We start from the raw sequence: 20,973 nt of genomic DNA, 5'->3' as shown, positions 1-20,973 counted from the left end.
TCATGGCAAAAACATGGGCATTTATCCTTGGGCTTTCCAGGAGCCAAATCCAAACCATTTATCAACATCCCCTGCCCTTGGTGTGGGTCGCACATGCCATTAGCTGCTCTTGCACAAAGTTGGTTCTCTTTGCTAAATGTTCCCCAGCCCTTTCAGCCAGGTTCAGCCAAGACATGTTCTCCACAAGACCAGACAAGWCCTCCTGTCCGCCAAGGCGCAACAAGGAGCTGTTGAATGGTAAAATCAGCTCATTTGCCCCTTCAGGAGAAGCTCCTTCCACTCCAACCGTGAAGCTTTCAGATGTGGCTCAAGCTCTGATTAATTTCTGGTTGCATCCCGTACAATGCTCCGCAGCAATATTCACAGCAGTTTAATAAAGTGCTGGGGATGGAGTGAAGAAAAGGGTGATGCATGCGTGTACCTGCTTTTATTCTTCAGTATCGGCCTGTTGCTTTAACTGGGCTCCCTCGCAATCAACAGTGTGTTATTTCATATCAGGCTCAGATTTGCAAGAAGAGATTCTTCGAGAAGAGGGGTATTTTTAGAAGATGGTTTGATTGGCAGCAGAGAGACACCTATCGTAAGAGGCAGAGCCTCCATCATTACCCCAAAGCCTCCTCAGTTTCTCAAAATAAAATAATTCAAGAGCTTACTCTAGTCAGGATTTTTGTAGAAAACAGTTCGTTTGGAGGTGTCCTTTCCCTCTCCCAAGAGGAAAATCCCAAGGGCAGGGGATGCTATCAGGCCAACAGCAGGTTTAATCCAAGGGTTGATGCTTGTGCGATGAGCAGAACTGCAGCAGCCGCAGCCAATGCTACAAAGGGAAGCAGCAAGGGGATGTTTTAACTGGAAATTAAAACCAGCCCCTGGTGCCAAGGAGTTTCCCCACTGAATTTATCATATACTCTGCTGAAATAAACATCAAGACTTTTTCAAAGTGGTACCAGCCAGTGAGCACCAAGTTAATATCCCCAATTCTCCAAAGGGTTTTACGTAGCTGAGCATCAGCTGAACAGTAAAGCAGAACACAAAGCATTTCTGGACAAGAACAAGTCACTCCACAGATGAAATGAGCCACACGAGCTCCGTTACTTCAATTAATGCTCCCATTTGTACCAGGTCAGCAATTCTCAAGAGCAGCAAGGACAGTCCCACACRGCTGCCGGCGCTGCCGCTCCAAGCGGGATCCCCTGTCGCTTTCCCCGGGATAACAAATCCCAAACAAACCGTTGGGCCCCCCTGCTCCATATAGGGAGCAAGGAAGAAATTAGTGGGAGGAAAGGGGGAAAGAGCTCAGTGAAAATGTGTCTGCATTCCTGGATGTTTTGTTTTCAGCCTCTCGCCCTGCACTTAGGTATTTTTTCATAGATCTAATTTAAGTGAAAACAAGTATTTTTTTCCAGGAAGATTTCTGTAGCAAGATCCAGAACAGGAATAATTACTTTATTCACAAGTTTGAATTTCTCAGCTAGTCAAACACCTACAGTAGAGCTCCTCAGGGAGCAGAGAAAAACTCCTAGAAAGCTCCAAAAGGAGGAGTGAGACATTGCCATTATATAAGGAATAAACATCTTAAATAGCTACACGTTCAGGCTGCAGATGGCTGCTAACAAGAAGACAAGAACTGGACGGCAGTGATTGAGAATTGCCAGGGAATCAAAGGAAAGCAGGGCCGGGAGGAGCAGGAGGCTCCAGCCGCCGAGGGCAGAGCTCTAGCAGTGCCATGGGATGGGGTCGACGTTTCCCCTCGGATGCTCCCACTTTTCTGGGATTTCTTGCCATCAGCATCACAACTAAAAGCTCYTGGGAATTTATAAAGCCCCTGGAGATTTGCACAAGTCTCTCTCTCTCTTTTTTTTTTTTTTAATTAAGTTGATCACCAAGGAGTGTCTTGCTCTGCCATACAAATTCATTCGCTCAAGTTCAAAAAAAACAAAACAAAAAAAACACAGGTGAAAATAAGCAACTCAATTTGCAGAGTGTCTAATCTGCTCCAGGCTTACCTGTACCCAGCCTGAAGCAGCGTTTGGTTTCAGGGGTTTAACATAACCAAAGCATCCCTGGAAAATGCAATCCAAGAGGGAGGACGGGAGGGGAACATGCCATGACAACCAGGATGGGTTACGAAAGCTTTCCTTCTGCAAGAGGTTTTATTTTGAAAACAAATGCTCCTTAATGTCTTATACCTGCTGGCTGTTAACTATGAAAATAGCTAGATCTCCTTATGCTAAATAAACACGGATGGGGCGGGAGGCACAATAGCAATGGGACAAGTCAAGCATCTACACAAAGAGCAGACAACTAAGGGGCCCCCATAACCAGAGACAGATGCAACTTCAGCCCATTAATAAGAATTTAGAGGACTACTGAAGTCCATAAAACAAGCTGTTTACCCTCCAAATCAAAAAATAAAAGCAATAATATTTTTWAAAAAGGACACAAGTTACACACTTCAGCCATTGAATGCACAGGACAGCACCAAAGTGCTCAGGTAAAAGGTTTTTTTTTTCCCCCCTAAGTTTCGCTAATTAAAAGGAACTTTAAATAGCCCAGAGTTAACTTGTTTTGGGCTCCTTGCCCATTTCCCAAGGCAGCGAGAGGGGGACGGATAGGGGGAGTGAGCCAGAGGGCTCAATATGGAAAGCTCTCTCAGGCACAATATGAATCATCGTAGCGGAGAATTTTCTTTAAGTGGCTGGCGAGGACTCAAATGGGTTGAGTTATTTCACTGGAAACAGGAGGACTTGGACTGATGCATAAAGGGGGAACCTCCGAGAAGTCACTAGGTGACATTCACGCAGACCTGCTAGGATGCGTTTTGTAACAACACGTATTTGAGACTTATCTGCAGCAGCTGCATCTGCCTTTGAAACAGGAAAAGGGGTTAATGCCGGAAAGATTTCCTAAGGTTGCTGTAGCTTCCTCAAATTATTTGCTGCTATGTCCGTTTAAACAGTATCTTCCCTTTGGCTCTCAGGAATTCCTGCGTAACAGCAGTGGCGGTGCCGGCACAAGAGAACCAAGAGGATTATTCCATTTTCTTGTAGTCGGGGCCAGAAAAAGTCAAGATCCCAAAATTGGAAGGGCTCCTGCTCCGCATCTATAAGTGTCCTGCATTCCAAACGCAGACCCACAGAAGAGCAATTGTCTCCATTTTCAAAATAGTCAGAGCTGGAATAGCCCAAATCACGTGGAAAAAGGCTCTAACGATTTACACAAAAACAGGCAGWTTGAGCCCTTGCTCTTTTTATTTCTGCTGCTGCCCCACCAGGAACCAGGGGGGTGGCTGTTTAACGTGCAGCCGCTGTCCCCTCGGCTGCTGGGACCCCTAGGAGTGAGGACAGTGCGAACAATTGCCCAACTCCGCCCCAAAGGGCCCAGCGCTGGACATGGCAAAGTGCAAAAATGCAAAGCATAAAGCTCTGCTTACTGCTAATAAGGAGTCTCTCCCAGTCGAGCACCCTGCTTGGGTCCACAGGAGCACCCACTATTCCCCACCACGAGCTAACAGCAAAACGAAGACCTCGGATTTAACACCTAACTTTATACCAGAGAGATTAAATAGCCACAGATAAGACACAAGGAAATGAGTAAAAATAAGCATGCTGAAGAGAGCAGARACCTCCTCCCCGTGCACCCTGCAGGTGGCTGAGCTCCAAAGACACGGAATCCYGGCTGGCTGGTACTGCTCCGCGCTGCTCCACTTGCCCAGGGGGGCAAACATGGGCTGGACGATGGGTGATGAATCCAGCTTTTTTAAGTGGCTTGCGGCCACTTACAGCACACAGACTCTCTAAACTACTTCTCTAAGACACAGTTTATTGTGGGTTATCCCTGTTGCATCCCAGTTCTGGAGCAGAGCAAACAGAGCAACAGGGCAACTGCAAACAGTTGGCAAGGGGAAGCTGTCAGGGACCTCGCTGTGCRCAGGCTGCCTGTGAAGCCACATGAGCTGTTCTCTTGCACAGATTTCTAAACGGAGTCATCCCATTTTCAGCCCAACCAAGCCTGCAAAGATTCCACCGGGCCCAGCTGCAATCGTGTCTCCAAACATTGAACTGAATATCCTAAAATGAGGAAATCGCTTCCAACGGGTGACAGGCTGGGGTGAAAAGTACTTCTGTGATCAAATTGCTTCTGCCCAGAGCTGGAAAGCACAGACAAAATGAAAAAGGCAGCATCAGTCCCAAGGCAGCAGCCAAGATTAAGGCGGAGAGTAGCGGAACTCTTCAGAATCGCTGCCTTTGCTCTCCAGTATTAAGAGGTTAATGCTCCCTAGGTGACCAGGGCTCTCCCTCTCATCTTCTGCTCGTCAGCCAAGGACAGTTCCATGTATGAAAAGCTGCTTGCTCAGGACAACCCATTAAATCAGTGTCCTCTGCCAGCCCCAGGTTTTCCACTCCTCACACAAAACCTCATTAGACTTTTYCAGTTCACGTAGCCTCCCATTAATGTTTTAAAGTCCTCCCTTTTACAAATAAAATCACAGCAACTTGTTTCTTACACCATCGTTAGATGTTACTATGGAAACTGCTCAAATGTCACAAACACAAGCCCAAAGCTCTGCTGCATAAAGAGTACCTTGATCCTCCTTTTTGCCTGCTCTTTTAGTAATTTGATGACTGAATGTCTTGAGCCTACTTTAAAAAAAAAAGCCATCGTTAYAGTGTGGGGATTTTGCTGGTGTCACTGCATGGCTTTTTAAAAATCATCTAATATTTTGTTAAATAAGACAACTGAAGATCTGCTTTACACGGCAACCTCTGCCTCCAGGAAGGGCTTTTTGCAAAATAAAGCAGCACTCAAACCCCCTCCGTCAAAATCAGCACTGAGCAGCGACACACGGAGCCATCGAAGTGCGGGGACATCCGCAGCCACGATGACTCCCTGCTCCCCCTCCATCCGACAGGAACAACAGCGCTGCCGTGTAAGGAAGCAAAGGACAACACAGTAATTGTGTATTTCAGACATTAAGGGTACGTTGCATTTAGCAGGCTTTATAAAGGGAACTGGTACTCTTAAAAGGGAGCTAAATATTTTGGAGTACTAAACGGTTCAGAGAAGAGCATGTTTATATCCAGCCATTCATAAACCCACATTAATTAATGTGCTTTGGAGGCACGAGAATGACAAGATGTGCCAGCCATCATTATCAGAGGGAACATCTCGTATTGCAATTGAGACATCGTGGCTGCCCGTGAGCACTGGCGAGAACACGGCCACCTGCCACGCTGCTCCCCTTGGCTAACCTGACGGCCACAACAGACACAGGAGCTATGAACACGTGGCCATGACCACCCCCTGCTTGGTACGAGCGACCGGAGGAGCCTGCTCCGACTGCRAGCGCCTTCCAGCACAGTCGGCAGGAGGTCGAGGAAGAGGAGGGCTACCTTCAACATCTCTGTGACCAAGATGCAGCAAATGAACTGCAGCAACCCAACCTAACCGTGGCACTCGAGCTCACGAGAGCATGTCTTCTCCTCACCTTTTAAATGTTTTTTCTTACCAATATCATCCAAAATCCCCAAACTGATGCTGGAGCAGATGTTTCCAACCTTAGCACAGAGGAGGGCAGAGGAAGAAAAGAAATAAATAAAACAACCTACTACTGAGTCAATGACCAGCCCCATGAGCAGGTTTTCAGATGCCCAGAACTGCAGCTGCCAGGTATGAGAAGCAGCTCCCAACACAGTGGAGAGCAGGGAGGACACCCATTAATGGGATCCTGGGGAAGGGTCTCAGCTGCAACACAGAAGCTCCCACTGCAACTCAAGTGTTTTCACTTCCCAGCCCAATTACTCCTCAAGACACTTGCCTTTGCCTCAGGGTGTTTTTAAGACCTACCTTCCATTCCAAAGGATCCCTGCAAAACCTAAGGGAAGTTTGTGAAGKTCCACTCTGGGTTTTTGCTGCAGATGGCCCGGCAAAGCCGGGCAGCTCTCCGAGGCTTTGAAACGAGACGCTTGCAAAACACACCATAGATCCAGGGTGTGCCCAAAACACGCTCGGTGGAAAAATCTATTGGGGCAGTGCCAGTTGAGCAAGGAAAACATCTTCCCCCCAGCTGGAAGCCTAGCGCGGTGCCGAGCTAGTGCAAGCAGGACGTTATCTGCTGCAGGAGAGAACAAAGGAGCAGAAAACGCTCCTTTGGGGAGAAAAAGGGTATGCGTTGCTGCATACCAAACCCCCAAATCGTTCAGGAAGAAGAGCAGATCTGTGCAAAGCATCTTTGCAGACTCCCTAAGGAAACCCCACCTGCCATCACACTGCTTTTTGCATCCGGCAYGGTTAGGTTTCCCTGCAGTATCAGAACGAGCAGGGATAAAAACGTGTCTCTGACCTGCAGCCTTATGGAGGCTGGAGTAATGCAGAGCAAAAGCTGCTTTCCCGGCCCGGATGTGGGGGTCTTGGCTTCAGCACTGGACGACGGGTTGAAACGCAGCCCTTTCCTTGGCTAAAACGTGACAAGTCAGCRGGACACTGCTGAAAGGCCGACGGTTCACAGCCACTAACTTCAAGAGCATTTTTCTGCCACTTTGGTCACTAGGATACTTTTTCTGCTGAAAAGCAGAGTAAATATTTATGGAAAGCTACCCAAAGCATCACACACAAGCCCTAAGACGCCCCCGTAGAGCCCTTTCTTCCTGTCTGCCGCTGTGGGTAAGGACTACACCGACAAAGCAGGATTTACTGCTAAAGCCAGACCCGTCATGACTCCCAGGCCTGCACGTCACCTCTCGTGGACAAGGCCAGGAAAATCCCGCTGCTCTAAGCGGCTGCTGGGAAAGATCCTGAACTCGCAGCAGAGTAACCCGAAATGCAGCCCGAGGGCCCAGCCTTGGCAGCGACGCAAAAGAATGCCCGTTTCCTGGGAAATCTGCCCAAGGAAATCCTGCAGAACTGGTGGCAGAGGCCCGGGGGGAACTTCGGAAGGAAAAGATGCAGCAGTGCAACCTGCAGCGTTCAAAGGCATCTCAGAAAGATGCTCTGTCTGTCTCCAGAGCCCCCCATGGAACTCGGATGTTTTCCTGCACTTCAGTATCTCCTCAACACGCAGGCAAACACCAAATGTTGGTTCCCTTCTCAAGCGACCCCTCCTCRGCCACATGCAACTGCAACACAGAAAAACATATTTAAACCAAYGCATCAAACTCGCATTGGGATGAAAATCAGCACTATTTACGAGCATGAAAGTCCTAAGGGGTGGAGCCAGATGTACAATTGCTCTGTGTAAAGTGGAATTAGCAAATCATACTTTTGAGCAGTAGAAAAAGCTTTCTTGGTCCCAAGAGCAGCTTCATTGAATCACAGCCATAGGAAATCCTCTTTAATAGCTCTAGAGATGCACACTTCCTTATAATGCCCTTGCTTCACACTTCCTTGTAACACCCTTGCTTGATAATCAAGGGGCAAAAAGTTGACTTCTAAAGCCAAAGCTGTTCCATCAGCTGATGTTCGAACTGCAACCGCTCCTCAACCAACCACTGACTTCAGCAGCATAAAAGTTCTTCCACATCTGAATTAAAGCCGTGCTGCCAAAACCACCATCACTGCAGCATCGCGAGCCCAAGGCACCCGCGAGCCACGCGGCGCGCCGGGACGCAGCGTGAGGAGCAGCGAAGCCAGGCGGCTGCAGCACGATTCCCTGCAGCACTGCAGGATGCAGAAAGGCAGGAGGTGCTCAGGTTTCCCACCAGGAAATAGGGATAATTATAAATTACACTTCGGCACCACGGTCGTGGGCATCATAAGGACTGCGACTGAACAGTTCACAGTGCCACCCAACCCTTGTAWAAGACGGCAGAACAAGTCAAGCCACCAGAAACTACAGTTTGCTCTCAGTAGCTCGATGCCACCACCATTAAAGCAGCAACTTTCCAGGTAAGACATCTGACAAAGTTCTTTCTTAAGCCTTTCCCCCCCCCACACTAGCTTTTCACAAACTCCCACATGATGCACAGACTGAAGTCAGTTCTGCAAGAGAAGCCATCACGTATCGCTTACCAGGCGATAACTACATCACTGCTCTATGTGCTTAACTAATTACTCCAAAATAACTGTCAAATTCAGGCAAAACTAGTCTATGATTAAATGTAAGACAACCAAAGAGCCATAAGCAGATTGCAAAAAGGAACTACTGCAGAGCTAACATAGGCTATCCTAAGTGCTACTTATAAGTGCTATAGGTTACCTGTAAGTGCTAATATGGAGTGAGAGCTATCCTGAGATAATTGTTATTTGCTTAAGGGACACTACAGTGTCACTGTGACCATGCACGGCAGAGCCCCAGCTGCCCACCCTCTCGACCAAGAGGAATTCACATGTCCTGCTCCACACGCTCTTTCATAAACAGCAGTGCAATATATTTTGGCAGGCCTTAATCCAAACCCATCCAAGGCTGCAGCATGAACCACTTCTGTCTGCAGGCTTTCTTTCCTCATTAGTTACATGGGAAGCAGGAGTCTCTTGTTAAACCAAGCCCACACCTGGCAGAGCTTAACAAAGGAGGTGCAGCCAACGCCTCCCTGCTCTGTTTATGCATTACACAAGGGACTGGTTCTCCACGCCGAGGACAGCACCTGCTTGGGCAGTGCATCTGTAAGGCCTTTAGAAGGTCCTACCATGTTCCAGCTTCTCCTGCTCCTGGAAAGTTGAGGTTCCTCAAGGAGACCATGCTCTTTGGCAAAGACCAGGCCAGCTGAACAGTAAAATGCTGGCAAGTTTGTCTGTAACCAAACACAGATTCTGAAATGCCACTATGCCTGAAAAACTCAAAGGTCAACTCTCATCTGAGCATGATGTAAACATTTTGGTTCCTTTTCCTGCTTCCACTTGAAGCCCACAGACATTTATCGCAAGCAAGCAACAAGACCCACTATTCAGAGCATCACTCACTCTAGTCTGGGAAAAGGGACCTTCTCATAAACCAAACGGCCTACCAGGGTCTTCAGCTGAGCCCCAGRCAGACCCTTGACTGCAACAAGTATTTTTTGAGCCTCTCCTATTTACAGACACCAAAAAGGTGCAGCCACATGACTTCCTCAGCTTACACAGGTGAAACAGATAATGTTTTAAAATACTCATTTTTGAAGTTTTTCACAAGGGTCTTGCTGACTACTACACACTCGCTGAGATATTCATTCTTTGAGTAATAAGACTGAATAATCAGAGTAAAAACTCTCCCTCCAATATGCGAATTTAGCAAGCTGCCAAACCTGGCCATATTCAGCCCTGAAAAAAGCCTCCACTTTTCTATGCTCACACAAATGTGAGACAGGGGATCTGTAACCTGGCCCAAGGCAGCTTTCCAGTGGAAAAGTTGGCTCTTCCTCCTCCTGTGTCTTCCCACTATTCTGCACAGAATGATATTTAGATGTATTCAGATGTAGCTCTTATTTCTTAAGGTTGGTTTAGAGAGTTGCAATGACAGGCACAAAGTTGTCTCGAATCTACCTTGACCGCAGCAGGGCCAGAGCTCCGGAAGACCTGGTGCCAAAGAAGTGGCAGCAGGACGGTCAATGCTGGACACACTAATTACTAAACACCCACAGGGACAAGCTTCAAGCGAGGCTTGGTGGGCCTGGATGTCAGCATGCATGCACAGCAGCTCCTGAACCTCCACACAACACAAGAATCATTCTTCCTTTTTATTAGCTTTAAAATCGTTTTTTGGGTTTTTTTTTTTTTTTTTTTTTTTTTAAGAGTTCTCATGAGGTTGGGGAATTTGAAGGCACAACCAACACAAAATAAAGGGCAAAAAAGTCAGCAAAGAATTTCACACATCGTGTCTCCAAATAACGCGCTTTCTCTAGGGATTAAGATGAGCAGAAAACAACTTTTATTTCGCCCGAAAACACGTGAAGTAGAACTATGAAATCTGCAACACAAGAAGTTTGATGTCACTTTAGATAGATACAGCATATGCCTCTTCTACTAACAAGGTACAAATACGTACTATTCAAAAGCTATAAAGCATATATTATCAACACTTGTCTATGTGAGATTGTTTGGGGAGGAAATTGAAGTTGTGGAGGACAAGAGAACTCCCAAGGGTTCCCAGACCACTGATTTAGCAAGATGTGTCACCCGGTACTTGACCGGTCACTAACATTACTTTGGACACTAGGTATGAAAATACGCTGAGTTATTCTTCCACAGAGATCTGAACACCCAGGACAGGCCAGACATACTAGTMGTTACACAAAGACTTAACATATTTCAAATCTTAATCACAAATAAAAGTCAGGGGGCCCAAAACAGTCACCTCTGTCGCTGCATTTTGTTGACAATAGCTGCACTTTACRTGCTGAGGCTCAAGTTCAACAGGCCCAGCAGCATGGAATACATCACCTACTGATACAAGCAAGATTTTACACAGACTGCACATGGAATATGGCCTTCTAAGAGATTTGTTCAAAATACCGTGGTAAGCATTCTTAGGGAAAACACTACTCTTTGAGGGCGAAAAGAATTCCTTTGTTACTTGACCTGTCTCAAGACCTTTTCCCTTGATGATCTTCCTCCTCCACACACCAATTGGCAGCTAATATTTATGCAAATAGCATCCAGTTAACATCTTAATTATGAGGTTATTGTTGTCATTTAACCCAACTCATGTACAAGAGGAAAACTCCCAGCAATAATTTCCCACCAGACGTTCCAGAAGGTGACAGCCTTCCATCAGCACCTGGACCAAATCCTTTCATGTATGTAAGTGTGTGTATACACATATATATATATATGCATATGTGTGTGTGTGTGTATATATATATTTATATATATATACACTGTATATATATATATTTATATATATTATAATATATATTTTTATATATATACACTATATATATATTTATATATATATATTTGTATATATATACAATATATATACAATATATATATATAGTATATATATACTATATATATATAATATATAATATATAAGACACGCGCGCGTGTCTTTTCCCCCTCTCTTTCCCTTTTTTTTTTCTGCCTTTGGAGAAATTCAGGAAAAAAGTAATCTCCCCATCAGGATTATGCTGCTAACTGCAAAGATTCAGACTGATCTTCTTTTATACAACTGGTTTACAACAAAGATTCCCCCGTAATAGACAAATATTTCATTTCAGGAGACAGGTCCAACATATTGACAAGCCACTGGAGAGAACAATTCAGGATGTTTTAGGTTTGTATCTGCTCCAACCAAGGCAGTGTTTCCAGGACCAGCTGCACTGCAACACCAGCGACTCCTGCACACACAAAGGATTTTAGCTAAAACATCACACGTGTTGCCTGAACTAGGAAGTGTCCTACAAACCATATGGCATTAGTTTTAATAAATACTCCTTCTTGGATCCAAGCCCATCAAAAAAAAGTAAAAATTTGTGCAAAATCCAGATTTTTTCCATTTTTTCCACCTTGTTTTCCACCTTTCCCCTTGCTCTCTCCTCTACTATTAGTAGGCAAAGCATTTCTGCTACTCACAGTGGTACGTGGGGTTGCTCTGGGTCTGCTTTGGTCAGTTCTTCTTCCTCAATGTCAGACTCTCCTCCCGAGCTGCTGTCAGTGACATCGGAGTCAAACGCCTGCTCGCTGCATCTCAAGTTGGCCATTCCACTGGCCGTGAACCTCTCCAGTTCTTCTGACACCGAGTCACTCTTCAGAAAGCTRCTTAGGCCTTCTGAAGCAGCTGTCTCGCTTGCCGCTTTCCTCAAGGCTGCTTCCGCCTTCCTGGTCAACATCAGCTGGCTCCGATGCCTCAGGGGGTCCAAGGTCGGAAGCTTGCTCAGAGTTTTCTCCAAGAAGCCCCCCAACTGCTGCTGAATGTGTCTCTCCACCTGCTTGGCCTGCACCACCTGCAAGCGTTTCTGCAGCCTGCGAGCGCGGCTCTCAATATCCACCTGCCGTCGCAGCAGCGCCCTCGTCCTCATCTCGGAGTCAAGAGCACTGTGGTGACCGGCCAAGGGGGAAGGTTTCTGCTCCTCCAACTTACTGCTCCCAAAGTCAGAGCGACTATTGACACCGGACAACCTCGCCTCCCCGCTGCCACCCTCGAGCACCCGCTGCTGCTCCATGGAATTTGGGGTAGATTTGTTTGCTGTGCTATTATTGCTAAACGGAGTCGGGTGCTCTGCGGCAAGGCTTCTGCGTGGAAGAGTGCAATTGGTCAACGCGGTCTTCAAGTCCCCCAGGTCAGAGGCTCCTGCATGACAGTCGACCCCCTGGAGGGCAGCAGAAGGGGGAGCACACTTCCCACCATTCAGAGAACTAGAGTTTTCATGGTCTGGATTAGTACTTTTGGCCAATTTCTTGGCCAAGCCATTTACGGGTGCTTGCGGGACAGGTGGCTGGCTATTAGCACTCATTGGTTTGAGATTCTCCAAAGTAAATTCCAACACTGGTTGCCTCCCCAACAGATCACTCGTTTTCAAGAAGGACTGAGATAAAAGAGAGTGAGATTTCAGGACTGTCTGCTTGTTGAAGACTCCTTGCAGCTTCAGAGGTTCTTTTGAAGGAACAGATGTTACATCCGAGCAGAGATAAGAGGCCACTAGCGGCTGCAGCTTGCCCAGCTCCTCCTTCGTGGARTTGTTTCTGAAATCTAAACTGGGATCCTCCGGAGCAATGGCTTTCCTTTTGGTGCCGTTGGCAGCCAGGAGGATGTTGTTGGCGTTGCCGTTGCTCTCGGCACTGCCAGGCGACAGGGTGGAGGACGGCGGAGCCAGCTTGAATCGGATGTGATGAGCTTCGGCTGCTGCGTCAGTGAGAGCGGGCGCCATCGCAGCCATTCAGCACAGAGGGACGGGACGTGCAGCCTCTCCCGGTGCCGAGGCCAGCGCTGCTGCCGCTCACTGCCTCGCCGGAGGGCGGCCTGCAGAAGGGAGGGAAAGCAGAGAGATGCAGTTAGACCCTGTGCTTATAAGGGAATAAAATCAGCAGGAGGGGCGAAAGCGGCGAGACTCAAGGCTGCTTTTGCCACGGCCACGTGTGCTCCATGCTCAGAGGAGCACCCTCAGTGCAGCCACCAGCCTCATCCCAGATAGAGCCACTGGGTACCAGGACAATAAGAAAACATAGCTGCTCTGCAGGATTTCCCACAGCTTTGGCTTCGGTCATTGTCACCATTCAGGCCATTCCCCAAACACATTCTAGGTCCCCTGAAAGGTGTGTGCCTGCTCACATCCATCACATCCACATCTGTCCCTTCAAATGCCTCGAGCTTTCCCTATGACACATCTCACTGCTGCCAACTGGGGTTCATACGAAACAACACACTAGAGGTAAGAGCTGGGACAGAGCTTCAGAGGAAGAAAACTCCATTTTTAACACCTTTTTCTTTTAAGGCATTCCCATAGCCCATTGAAAGGTCTGCTGCAACAGTTATTTTTGCTGCAAAAGTTATTTATTACTTTCTTAAGCYATTTCAAAAGCAATTCAATAATAAGAAATTGCCTAGGTCTCTTGCCTGATATATCAACTCTCCAATTCCACATTCATTTGCATAAGCTTGCGGTAACTGTTCGTTAACACACCCCAATGACTCAATTAATASATCATTTTGTAGAAAAAGTGAGAATTATCTGCAGTCTGAAGACACCGAAGGAGCAAAATGTAACCCACAGTTATATATATAGTTTTATATAAATATATATAGTTATATTTACAAGCACCGAGCATCTTAAAAAAAAAAAAAAAGAGAGAAAAAAGAGGCAAGTTAGAGAAACCAAATCCACCCCCTGATATGGAGGGAAGTCCTGCAATACTAGGTGGAAATGATCTTTTTCCCCGTTTCATTTCTAGGAGCATGCGTGGTAGTTGCCCAGCAGTCCTATTATTAGGTCCACATCCAGCCCAAGCTACGGCCTTGCTCCCTCTTGACAAATTCATGGTTAGGCAGCAAAGAGGAAGAAGACAAGGAGGAAAAGCCACAAAAGTTGTATTCAAAGGAACTGATGGAGAGGAAAAGAGGGGGAAAAAAAGGTTGTGAAAATAAAGCAAGAAAAGCAAAGACATTAGRAATTATTTCAGACTTCATAATGCCCCTGCTAAGAGATCTTACGTATTTTTTTTWAATACGACTACAACTCATCCTTGCTGAAAAAGCAGCGTGTGCCAAAAACTCCAACACCAACCGCCTCRGAAGAGGTTTTCAATCATCACTTGGGGTCATAAAGACTGAATACGACCCTTCAGTAATWAAAATGGGAAGATCACGGCTCTCGCAGGGAACTTTCCACTTGCGGCAATGACGCCCTTGGGAGAGGCAGGAGGAAGAGCAGCAGGACAAAGGGCTTCCCCCTCCCCAGCCTCCTACCAAGGCCTTGGCCGCTGCTCGCGTCTGCTCCCACGGTTCCAGAATCAGCCGTCGGCTCTGCACAAACCTGCTTTTACTTTAAGAAGTCAAGTTGCGGGTCATCAACTTGAGTCTTATCAAGAGCAGAAGTAGAAAAGGGAAGAATGACTTTCATCCTAATTTTTCCTCCAGTTTAGCAAAGGCAGTTTAAAAAGAAAAAGTTTAGTATAAACTAATGCAACCCTGCCGACAGGCAGCTAACTGCATAATCTTCACTTTTAGAGTGGGATGGACAATGCTTAAAATACTCTCMAAGTCTGGCAAGCCTCCCTCAAGAGCAAGCCTTTGTTCCAGACACTTAAGATGACCTCCAAAAGTTTTTGAGTGTTTTTCTTTCCCTTTTTTTCATAAAATAGTCCTAAAAAATTGTCTGTCTGGTGGACACAACATGGTTTCCTCTCCTGCTCTAAACTAGATCTAGCAAAATATTAAGGAACACTTGTAAATGTGCCTTTTGTGCCCTTCCTGGTTCCCCCTACACTGGGCAGCTGCAGCGGGATGCCAGGTGCACGTTCCCCTTTCCACGTTTCTCAGAAACTTGCACAAGAAACTTTTTCTGCAAGGCCAACATGCAGCAGACAGTGCTTAAAAATAATACTCCAAAATAATCCACATGCAGTTTTTTTTTTTTTTTTTTTTTTTTTTTTAAACTTTCAAACTAGAGCACTAGAGCAGCCCACATTAATTAACAGGGAGCTCCAAGTCCAGGGCACAGAAAGTCTCAATAATCTCTTTTTTTGTCCAGCCCACCTAAACTGTTCAAGTGCTTCCAGCTTTCTTCCCAAGGCGTCCTCAGACCCTTCCTCTAGCTCAGCTCTCRGCACCAAAACACATCTGAGCCGCTCTCCTCACGCTCCGAAGGCCTTTGCAGCCTGGCYGGGTTACCCCTCCTTCCATCCCTCCCAGCAGCACTCGCCTTGTTTTCAATCCTACACGCACCTTGTATAAATTTATATTCCCCGAATTACAATTTACACCCTTGACATTCACAACCAAAAATTCCTCTGCGTGCTGTTTAGTTTCATCAGGGGCCAAACCGCATTTGGATTACTCAGAAGAGCCAAGCTGAGGCCTCCTTGCTTTCCCAAATCTCCTCCAAAGCACTTGTCCAAGTCCTAGGAAAAGAGGGAATGTGCCTAGGCGGGCTTGGACTAGAAAGGAAGATTCAGAAGAGCTTACACGCGATCTCTTGGAGACCCAAGTTCAACACACAGACCAAGCGCAACCGCCGCTCCACACTTTCTGCAGAGGCCTCCCCGTACGAGTGGCTGCGTAGTTGGGTGAAAGCCTCGACCTCACGTAGGTCCTACCTAGCGCAGAGGCTTTTGGAGAGCAGCTGTCTCCTCCTCGGGATGAGACACACATTTGAAGGTGCTGTGGACTGCAAAGTAGAGAAGGAAAATCTACCCCAAAGCAAGTGATTGTCGGACCAAGTTCCAAAATCCTCTCCCCTCCACCAACAAACTCACAATGCTGTCAAATCTTGAAACAAGTGGATTTAAAAATAAAAATAAAATAAAACTGCTAGAATAAGATCCCTTTATGCTTTATTTCACAACTGACATGCATCAGCTAAGCTTCTAAACCTGTGGTCAACTCAAAATGCAGATACTTGACACACGAGTTAAAACCCTGAGCCACAGAAATCCATYCCTTATCCAAAAAGGCACAACTATCAGAAATCACACTTAGCAGACATAATAGCCTCTCTCTGCCTGCTTTGGGTATCACCTTTCAATCTTTTGCAGTTTTAAGACAGCTGTTTATCAATTCAGAGAGAGATGCACATGAGAAGCAACTCTCAAAGCTTAAATTAAGAAATGTGACAAGTCTTTTTGTCACCAATAAGCCAGCTACCACGTGCAGTTTGGCAGAGAGCGCGCTTATAGTGACCTACATTTGAGAAACCCACATTTTTTTAAGATTATATTTAAAAATGTTAAGAACATACATAAGAATTGCAGATTTTTCAAATATATAGGCAAACATCTCCTGCATAGATTAACACAAAATCCTCGCACCTAATCTCTCTGCAAAAATAAAAAATTTTAACATTAAAAGCCTCCCAGGAGGTGGTATTCCCACTCTGGAGCCATTAATGAAGACATTATGGCACTCCACGGTCGTAGCCTTTGTTTCCAATCAGGAGCGCTCCTGATTAGGATAAAAGCTGCCTGTTTCCATTTGCAGGTCCACAAAAACAGCAGGGTCTTTCAATCAGTTCATGAAACAGAGACCGTAAGGGCCTACATTACACCTCAACTCAAACCTCCGTGTTTCCATTATCTTCAAGAATAATTTTCTGTTACGCCTGCAAATTTCTACTGGATATAAATAAAACTAATCAAATGCCCAATTTGAGATACAGAAGCTTTATCAATATGATGTCAAAGAATAAAAAATTGAAAAGCAAGATTGTCRTTTCCTAAATCCAAAGTCTGAAAAGTCTGATAATTACAAGCAAGGATGCCTTCACTTGATAAATTAASTGGCTGGAAGGAAAAATAACCCTGCTTTTAAGTTGCTCTCAGAGCAACAACATTACAGTTTGCAGTGAAATAGAAAGAAATGTGCTTTAAGGGACAACAATGGGACATTTGCAGAAAGAAGCGGCCTGACAAAGTACTAACAAAGACAAAAACAAGCTTTAATTGTGAAATCCGCATCTCCCTCCCATCCAGTATCAAAGAAATTTTTTTTGTTTTCCTTTTGCATAACCTGGGCAAGTTGCCCAGGAAATATGAAAATCTGAACCCAGGACTGAAACAACTAATTAAAAAACAGAGTAGCCCCTTAATTTTAAAGGTGCATTTTCATTCACTGGCTACTACCATATAAGCCTATGCTCAAAAATTACTGCCAAAACTTTCAACCCCAAGTAAATGGCAGTACCTTAATACTTCATATTTCAAAACACTGCACGAAAACTATCACTATAAAGTCTTTTACAGTGCCTTGTGTTAACCATYCAAGTCATCAAAAGGAAGTAACAGAGCACAGAGGATCCAGGGTCCTGCAGAACCCAGGGTCCCTCCTCACCATCACATGCCTGCCCAGTGGGCCAGTATCCTAATGGGTTTAAATACCTTATTTTGAGTTTATAACACAGACCTCCAGGACACACATGTTCAGCTTATTGCAGATCTCAGCTCCCCCCACCCCCTTCTTCCTCTCTTTTTCCTGCTTCTCCAGATCTCACAGGAAAAACAACAATCCACAGAGGCTCTCAGGGCAGCAACTAAAAACAAAGAGGACACGGGCCAGGGAGCAGAGGTGCTCAGTTTAGAGGATGGGGTCTGAGATCACAGCATAGGCTCTCTCTTCTAGGCCTGTGCTASAACGCTGTCTCAACTTGCCATTTCTCATTTAGTGCCAGGCAGCTCAATCACTGCCTTTGTCATCATACCCTGTGTCACTACAGGACCTTGACAGAAAGCTAGAAAGATTTCAGAGAGGATTGGCAAGGCTGGAGAGAGCTGCAAGGCTTTGAGGTCCGTCTTCTAACGTGTCTGAGGCCTGCAAAAGTCCTCAGTAGAGAAGCAGATATTTCAATTAAACTTTTCTGTTTTTCTGTTTTAATAGCTTAGTTTCTTAATACTTCCCTTGTCACTCTTTTAAAAAAAAAAAAAAGAAAAAAAGTTTGCAGCAGCAAATCTGACTAAGGAGCAGACAAAGATGTGGTCTGTTCAGGCTGACAGCTACTCCCATTTCCTCTCCTCAGATGCGATGATTTTGCTCTCTTTTTTCCTTGTTTGTACAATAAACAGCCCAGTTTCACCAGTAACGCAGAGGCCGCGCTGTCACAAATCTGCTCTCCAGAATTAAGTCTTCATGTCAATGAGCATATCCCGTTTCACCCATTTGTCTCATTCTCTAAGCAGAGTCATAGCCTGGCCATCATCTGATTAGCAGTGGCTCGCAAGAAGGGGAAATAAAAAAAAAAGAAAGAAAAAAAAAGAAAAAACGCCAGCCCAAAAGCATACACGTTTATTTTCTAACTTTCTTTGCAACCTGCACAATAACATCACCCTCCTCTAAAAATGTTACCCTGAACTCAGACAGAAAAGGACATAAACATGGTATAATGGAATTATGTTTATTGAAGTGCTGCATCACCAGGACTTTTGCTGATTGGAGTATGACAAGTCCTTGCCCAACTGAGAGGAAACAGAAAGCCTTTATTCTAATATAAACGATTTGTTACACAAAACTGCATCCTGGAAGACCCAGCTAAACYGCTATTTACAAAGCTGGAAGGGATTCGCAAATCAAGCAGCAATCCAAAGGGATTTTTGCTTTTCATTCCAGATAGACATTGTATTCCTGGAAGTTATGAGCAGGGCTGTGGTATTTATAAAATGCAGCAACGGAAACGGCGCTTCTCAGATCACCTGCCATTCTGACTGTCCGAATGCTATGAGGCTCCTGTTATTACAAATTATAAACACTTTGAACACGCAGGGATACGTGGAAAAGTTGCACATTATTAGTTCTAATCAGTGTGCGATCCAACTGAGACATTTCACTGAATTAAATTCCCGCTATATAAAGTTGTCCCATCTGTTTCATGCAGATTCTGGTTTAAAATATATATCTCAATACACACAAAATTAGGTGCTTTTGAATGGRGTGGGGAACAGATCGCAACTGAACTTGTATTCAAAAATTAGTTGCAGAAAATATTAAGACCCTCTCATCATAGAAAAATGATGGGAAGTTTTTTGCTCAGTTGAGAGTACAAATCAAAATACGGGCTTCCCCCCACACCCCCTRCCCCAAACCTTCACACCACTTCTCTACTGTTAGGATCTAATAAGTCTGCAGGCCTTATCTGCAGTTCACTATTTATTAACTCTTGTCCTTCCTGGAAGGATCTTCTGAGGTTCCTAAGGACACATAGGACACTAAGCAGAAAAAGGGTGGAGTGCTGGAACTCTCSAGACAGGCTTTGTTCAAAGCCCTCCCGAGATAACGGCCTTCWCAAAAACACAGTTATAAACAGGGCGAAAGGAAGTGACTTTGGTCAAAGAATCACTCAGTTTTCAGCACTGGCTCTCACGATGTCAGAAYTTCACCCACTCCCCAGTTACCATAGGATCTCTGCACACAGATGAAACTTGAAGACTGAGGAGGGGAGAGAAAGAAAGGCCAAAAAAAAAGGAACCCATGGGCACATCTGTCTGGTCATCTGCTGCTTTATCATTTGGGAAGCGGGAACACAAGTCGCCCTCGTTGCTAAATCATTACACATCAGCTATAACAGTATCACAGCAGAGTTCCACAATTAACTGCACTTGCAGCGTATCACGGCGTTAAGCCCCACGCAGCTGTGCTACCTTGGCAGGAGGGTTGCAAAGAAAACAGGCCCTCCCTCCCACGCCAAAACAGTGCCTGGATCGCAGCAGCCAACGGCGGATGCCTGGGGAGGAATGAGCAGCTTCCCGGGATCCTCAAGCAATCTGCAGCTCTGAGGCTTCCCTGGGTTTTAGGGTCCTTGTATCAACCCGTCTTCAATTTGCTTCTGGCCAATTTCAAAGAAATGTTGACTTTTCAATTTAAAAATAGTGATTTCAAAAGAGTTTTTTTWWWWWWAAAAAAACAATCAACTAAGCAGTCTGGCTATTGCACACGGGCACGAAACACAAGAGGAAGGAGGCACTAAAGCAAGAGGAGAGGCTGCTCTGAGGTTCCTCCACGAAAACAAAGACTATAAAAAGGACGAATGTGGTTTAAAGAGAGAACGCGCATACGCAGCGCTGCAACCGAATTCATAACTACAGCGGTGGCTTAGTCACACGCACGCGCTCGTAACACCTCCCCGCGCCGTGGCACCGGGACGGAGCAGGGCCCAGGCGCTCGCGGGGGCTTTTTTTCCTCCCCGTATTTTTAGCCGCGCGGATGGCACCGCGCGCTGCGCATGACGCGCGGGAAGGGCCCAAGCAGGGCCCGGCGCAATGGGCAGGGCRAAAACAAATTAAAGCGGCAGCTCCCGCCGTCCCCAGCCGGCTGCACCCAGAGCTGCGTCGGGCACCGGAGCGCGTTTTATGTAACAGCCCGTGGTCTAAACCGCCCGCGTCTTCATCCACCTGTACACAAATTTAATTAGCACAGAGATTACATTGCAGTGCGGCAGAACAATCTGTTTTTCTAGAGAGAGAAAAAAAAACACTGAGTTCTTGTTCAATTTGTCCGCTCGTCTTTTTTTCCCCATCCTCTTTGACCAGACCCCCTGTTCATAAGCAAAAGGAGCCAAAATTTCCCTGCAAGCAGCCTTGGGAGATGCCAGACCATGAGGGACCCACACACGCCTGCTGATCCTTCCGAGCATTCTTGGGGAGCCGCGCTCAGCAAGTTTGTTCGGAGAAAAATATATACACATATAACAATTCCGCAGTGACAGAAATGTCAAAAAAATAAGAAAAAAAAAAAAGAAAAAGCGGCCAGGAAGTAAATCGGCGAAGGGAGGGCTGAGCCGACGGGGGCAGCGAGGCCGCTCGGGCACGGGGAAAGCCCCGCGGGCCCGGCCGGTGACAGCCGGGAGCCGCCGACCCCCCCGCGCCGCGCGCGCGTTTTGCAAGATTGGAGGTTATGCAATTTTCCCCCCCCCCTCGGTTGACTTT

At 46.1% G+C, this 20,973-nt stretch overlaps 1 protein-coding gene across 3 annotated transcripts in view; it reads right to left on the bottom strand.

Annotated features, from left to right (window-relative positions):
- The window catches only part of KANSL1 (KAT8 regulatory NSL complex subunit 1), a 73,000-nt gene that overhangs the window by 44,516 nt on the left and 7,511 nt on the right, over positions 1-20,973 (bottom strand). For all 3 annotated transcript variants that reach the window (XM_026054471.1, XM_026054472.1, XM_026054470.1), the window contains exon 2: positions 11,485-12,871. In XM_026054471.1, the coding sequence (XP_025910256.1) occupies positions 11,485-12,788 (1,304 nt within the window). In that variant the 5' untranslated portion in view covers positions 12,789-12,871. The remainder of the gene's footprint in view (positions 1-11,484; positions 12,872-20,973) is intronic.

The sequence above is a fragment of the Nothoprocta perdicaria genome, unplaced genomic scaffold (genome assembly GCF_003342845.1).
Source record: "Nothoprocta perdicaria isolate Ctin4 unplaced genomic scaffold, notPer1 scaffold_121, whole genome shotgun sequence".
NCBI classification, from domain to species: Eukaryota; Metazoa; Chordata; class Aves; order Tinamiformes; family Tinamidae; genus Nothoprocta; species Nothoprocta perdicaria.
This window is presented reverse-complemented; position numbering and strand designations above follow the sequence as displayed.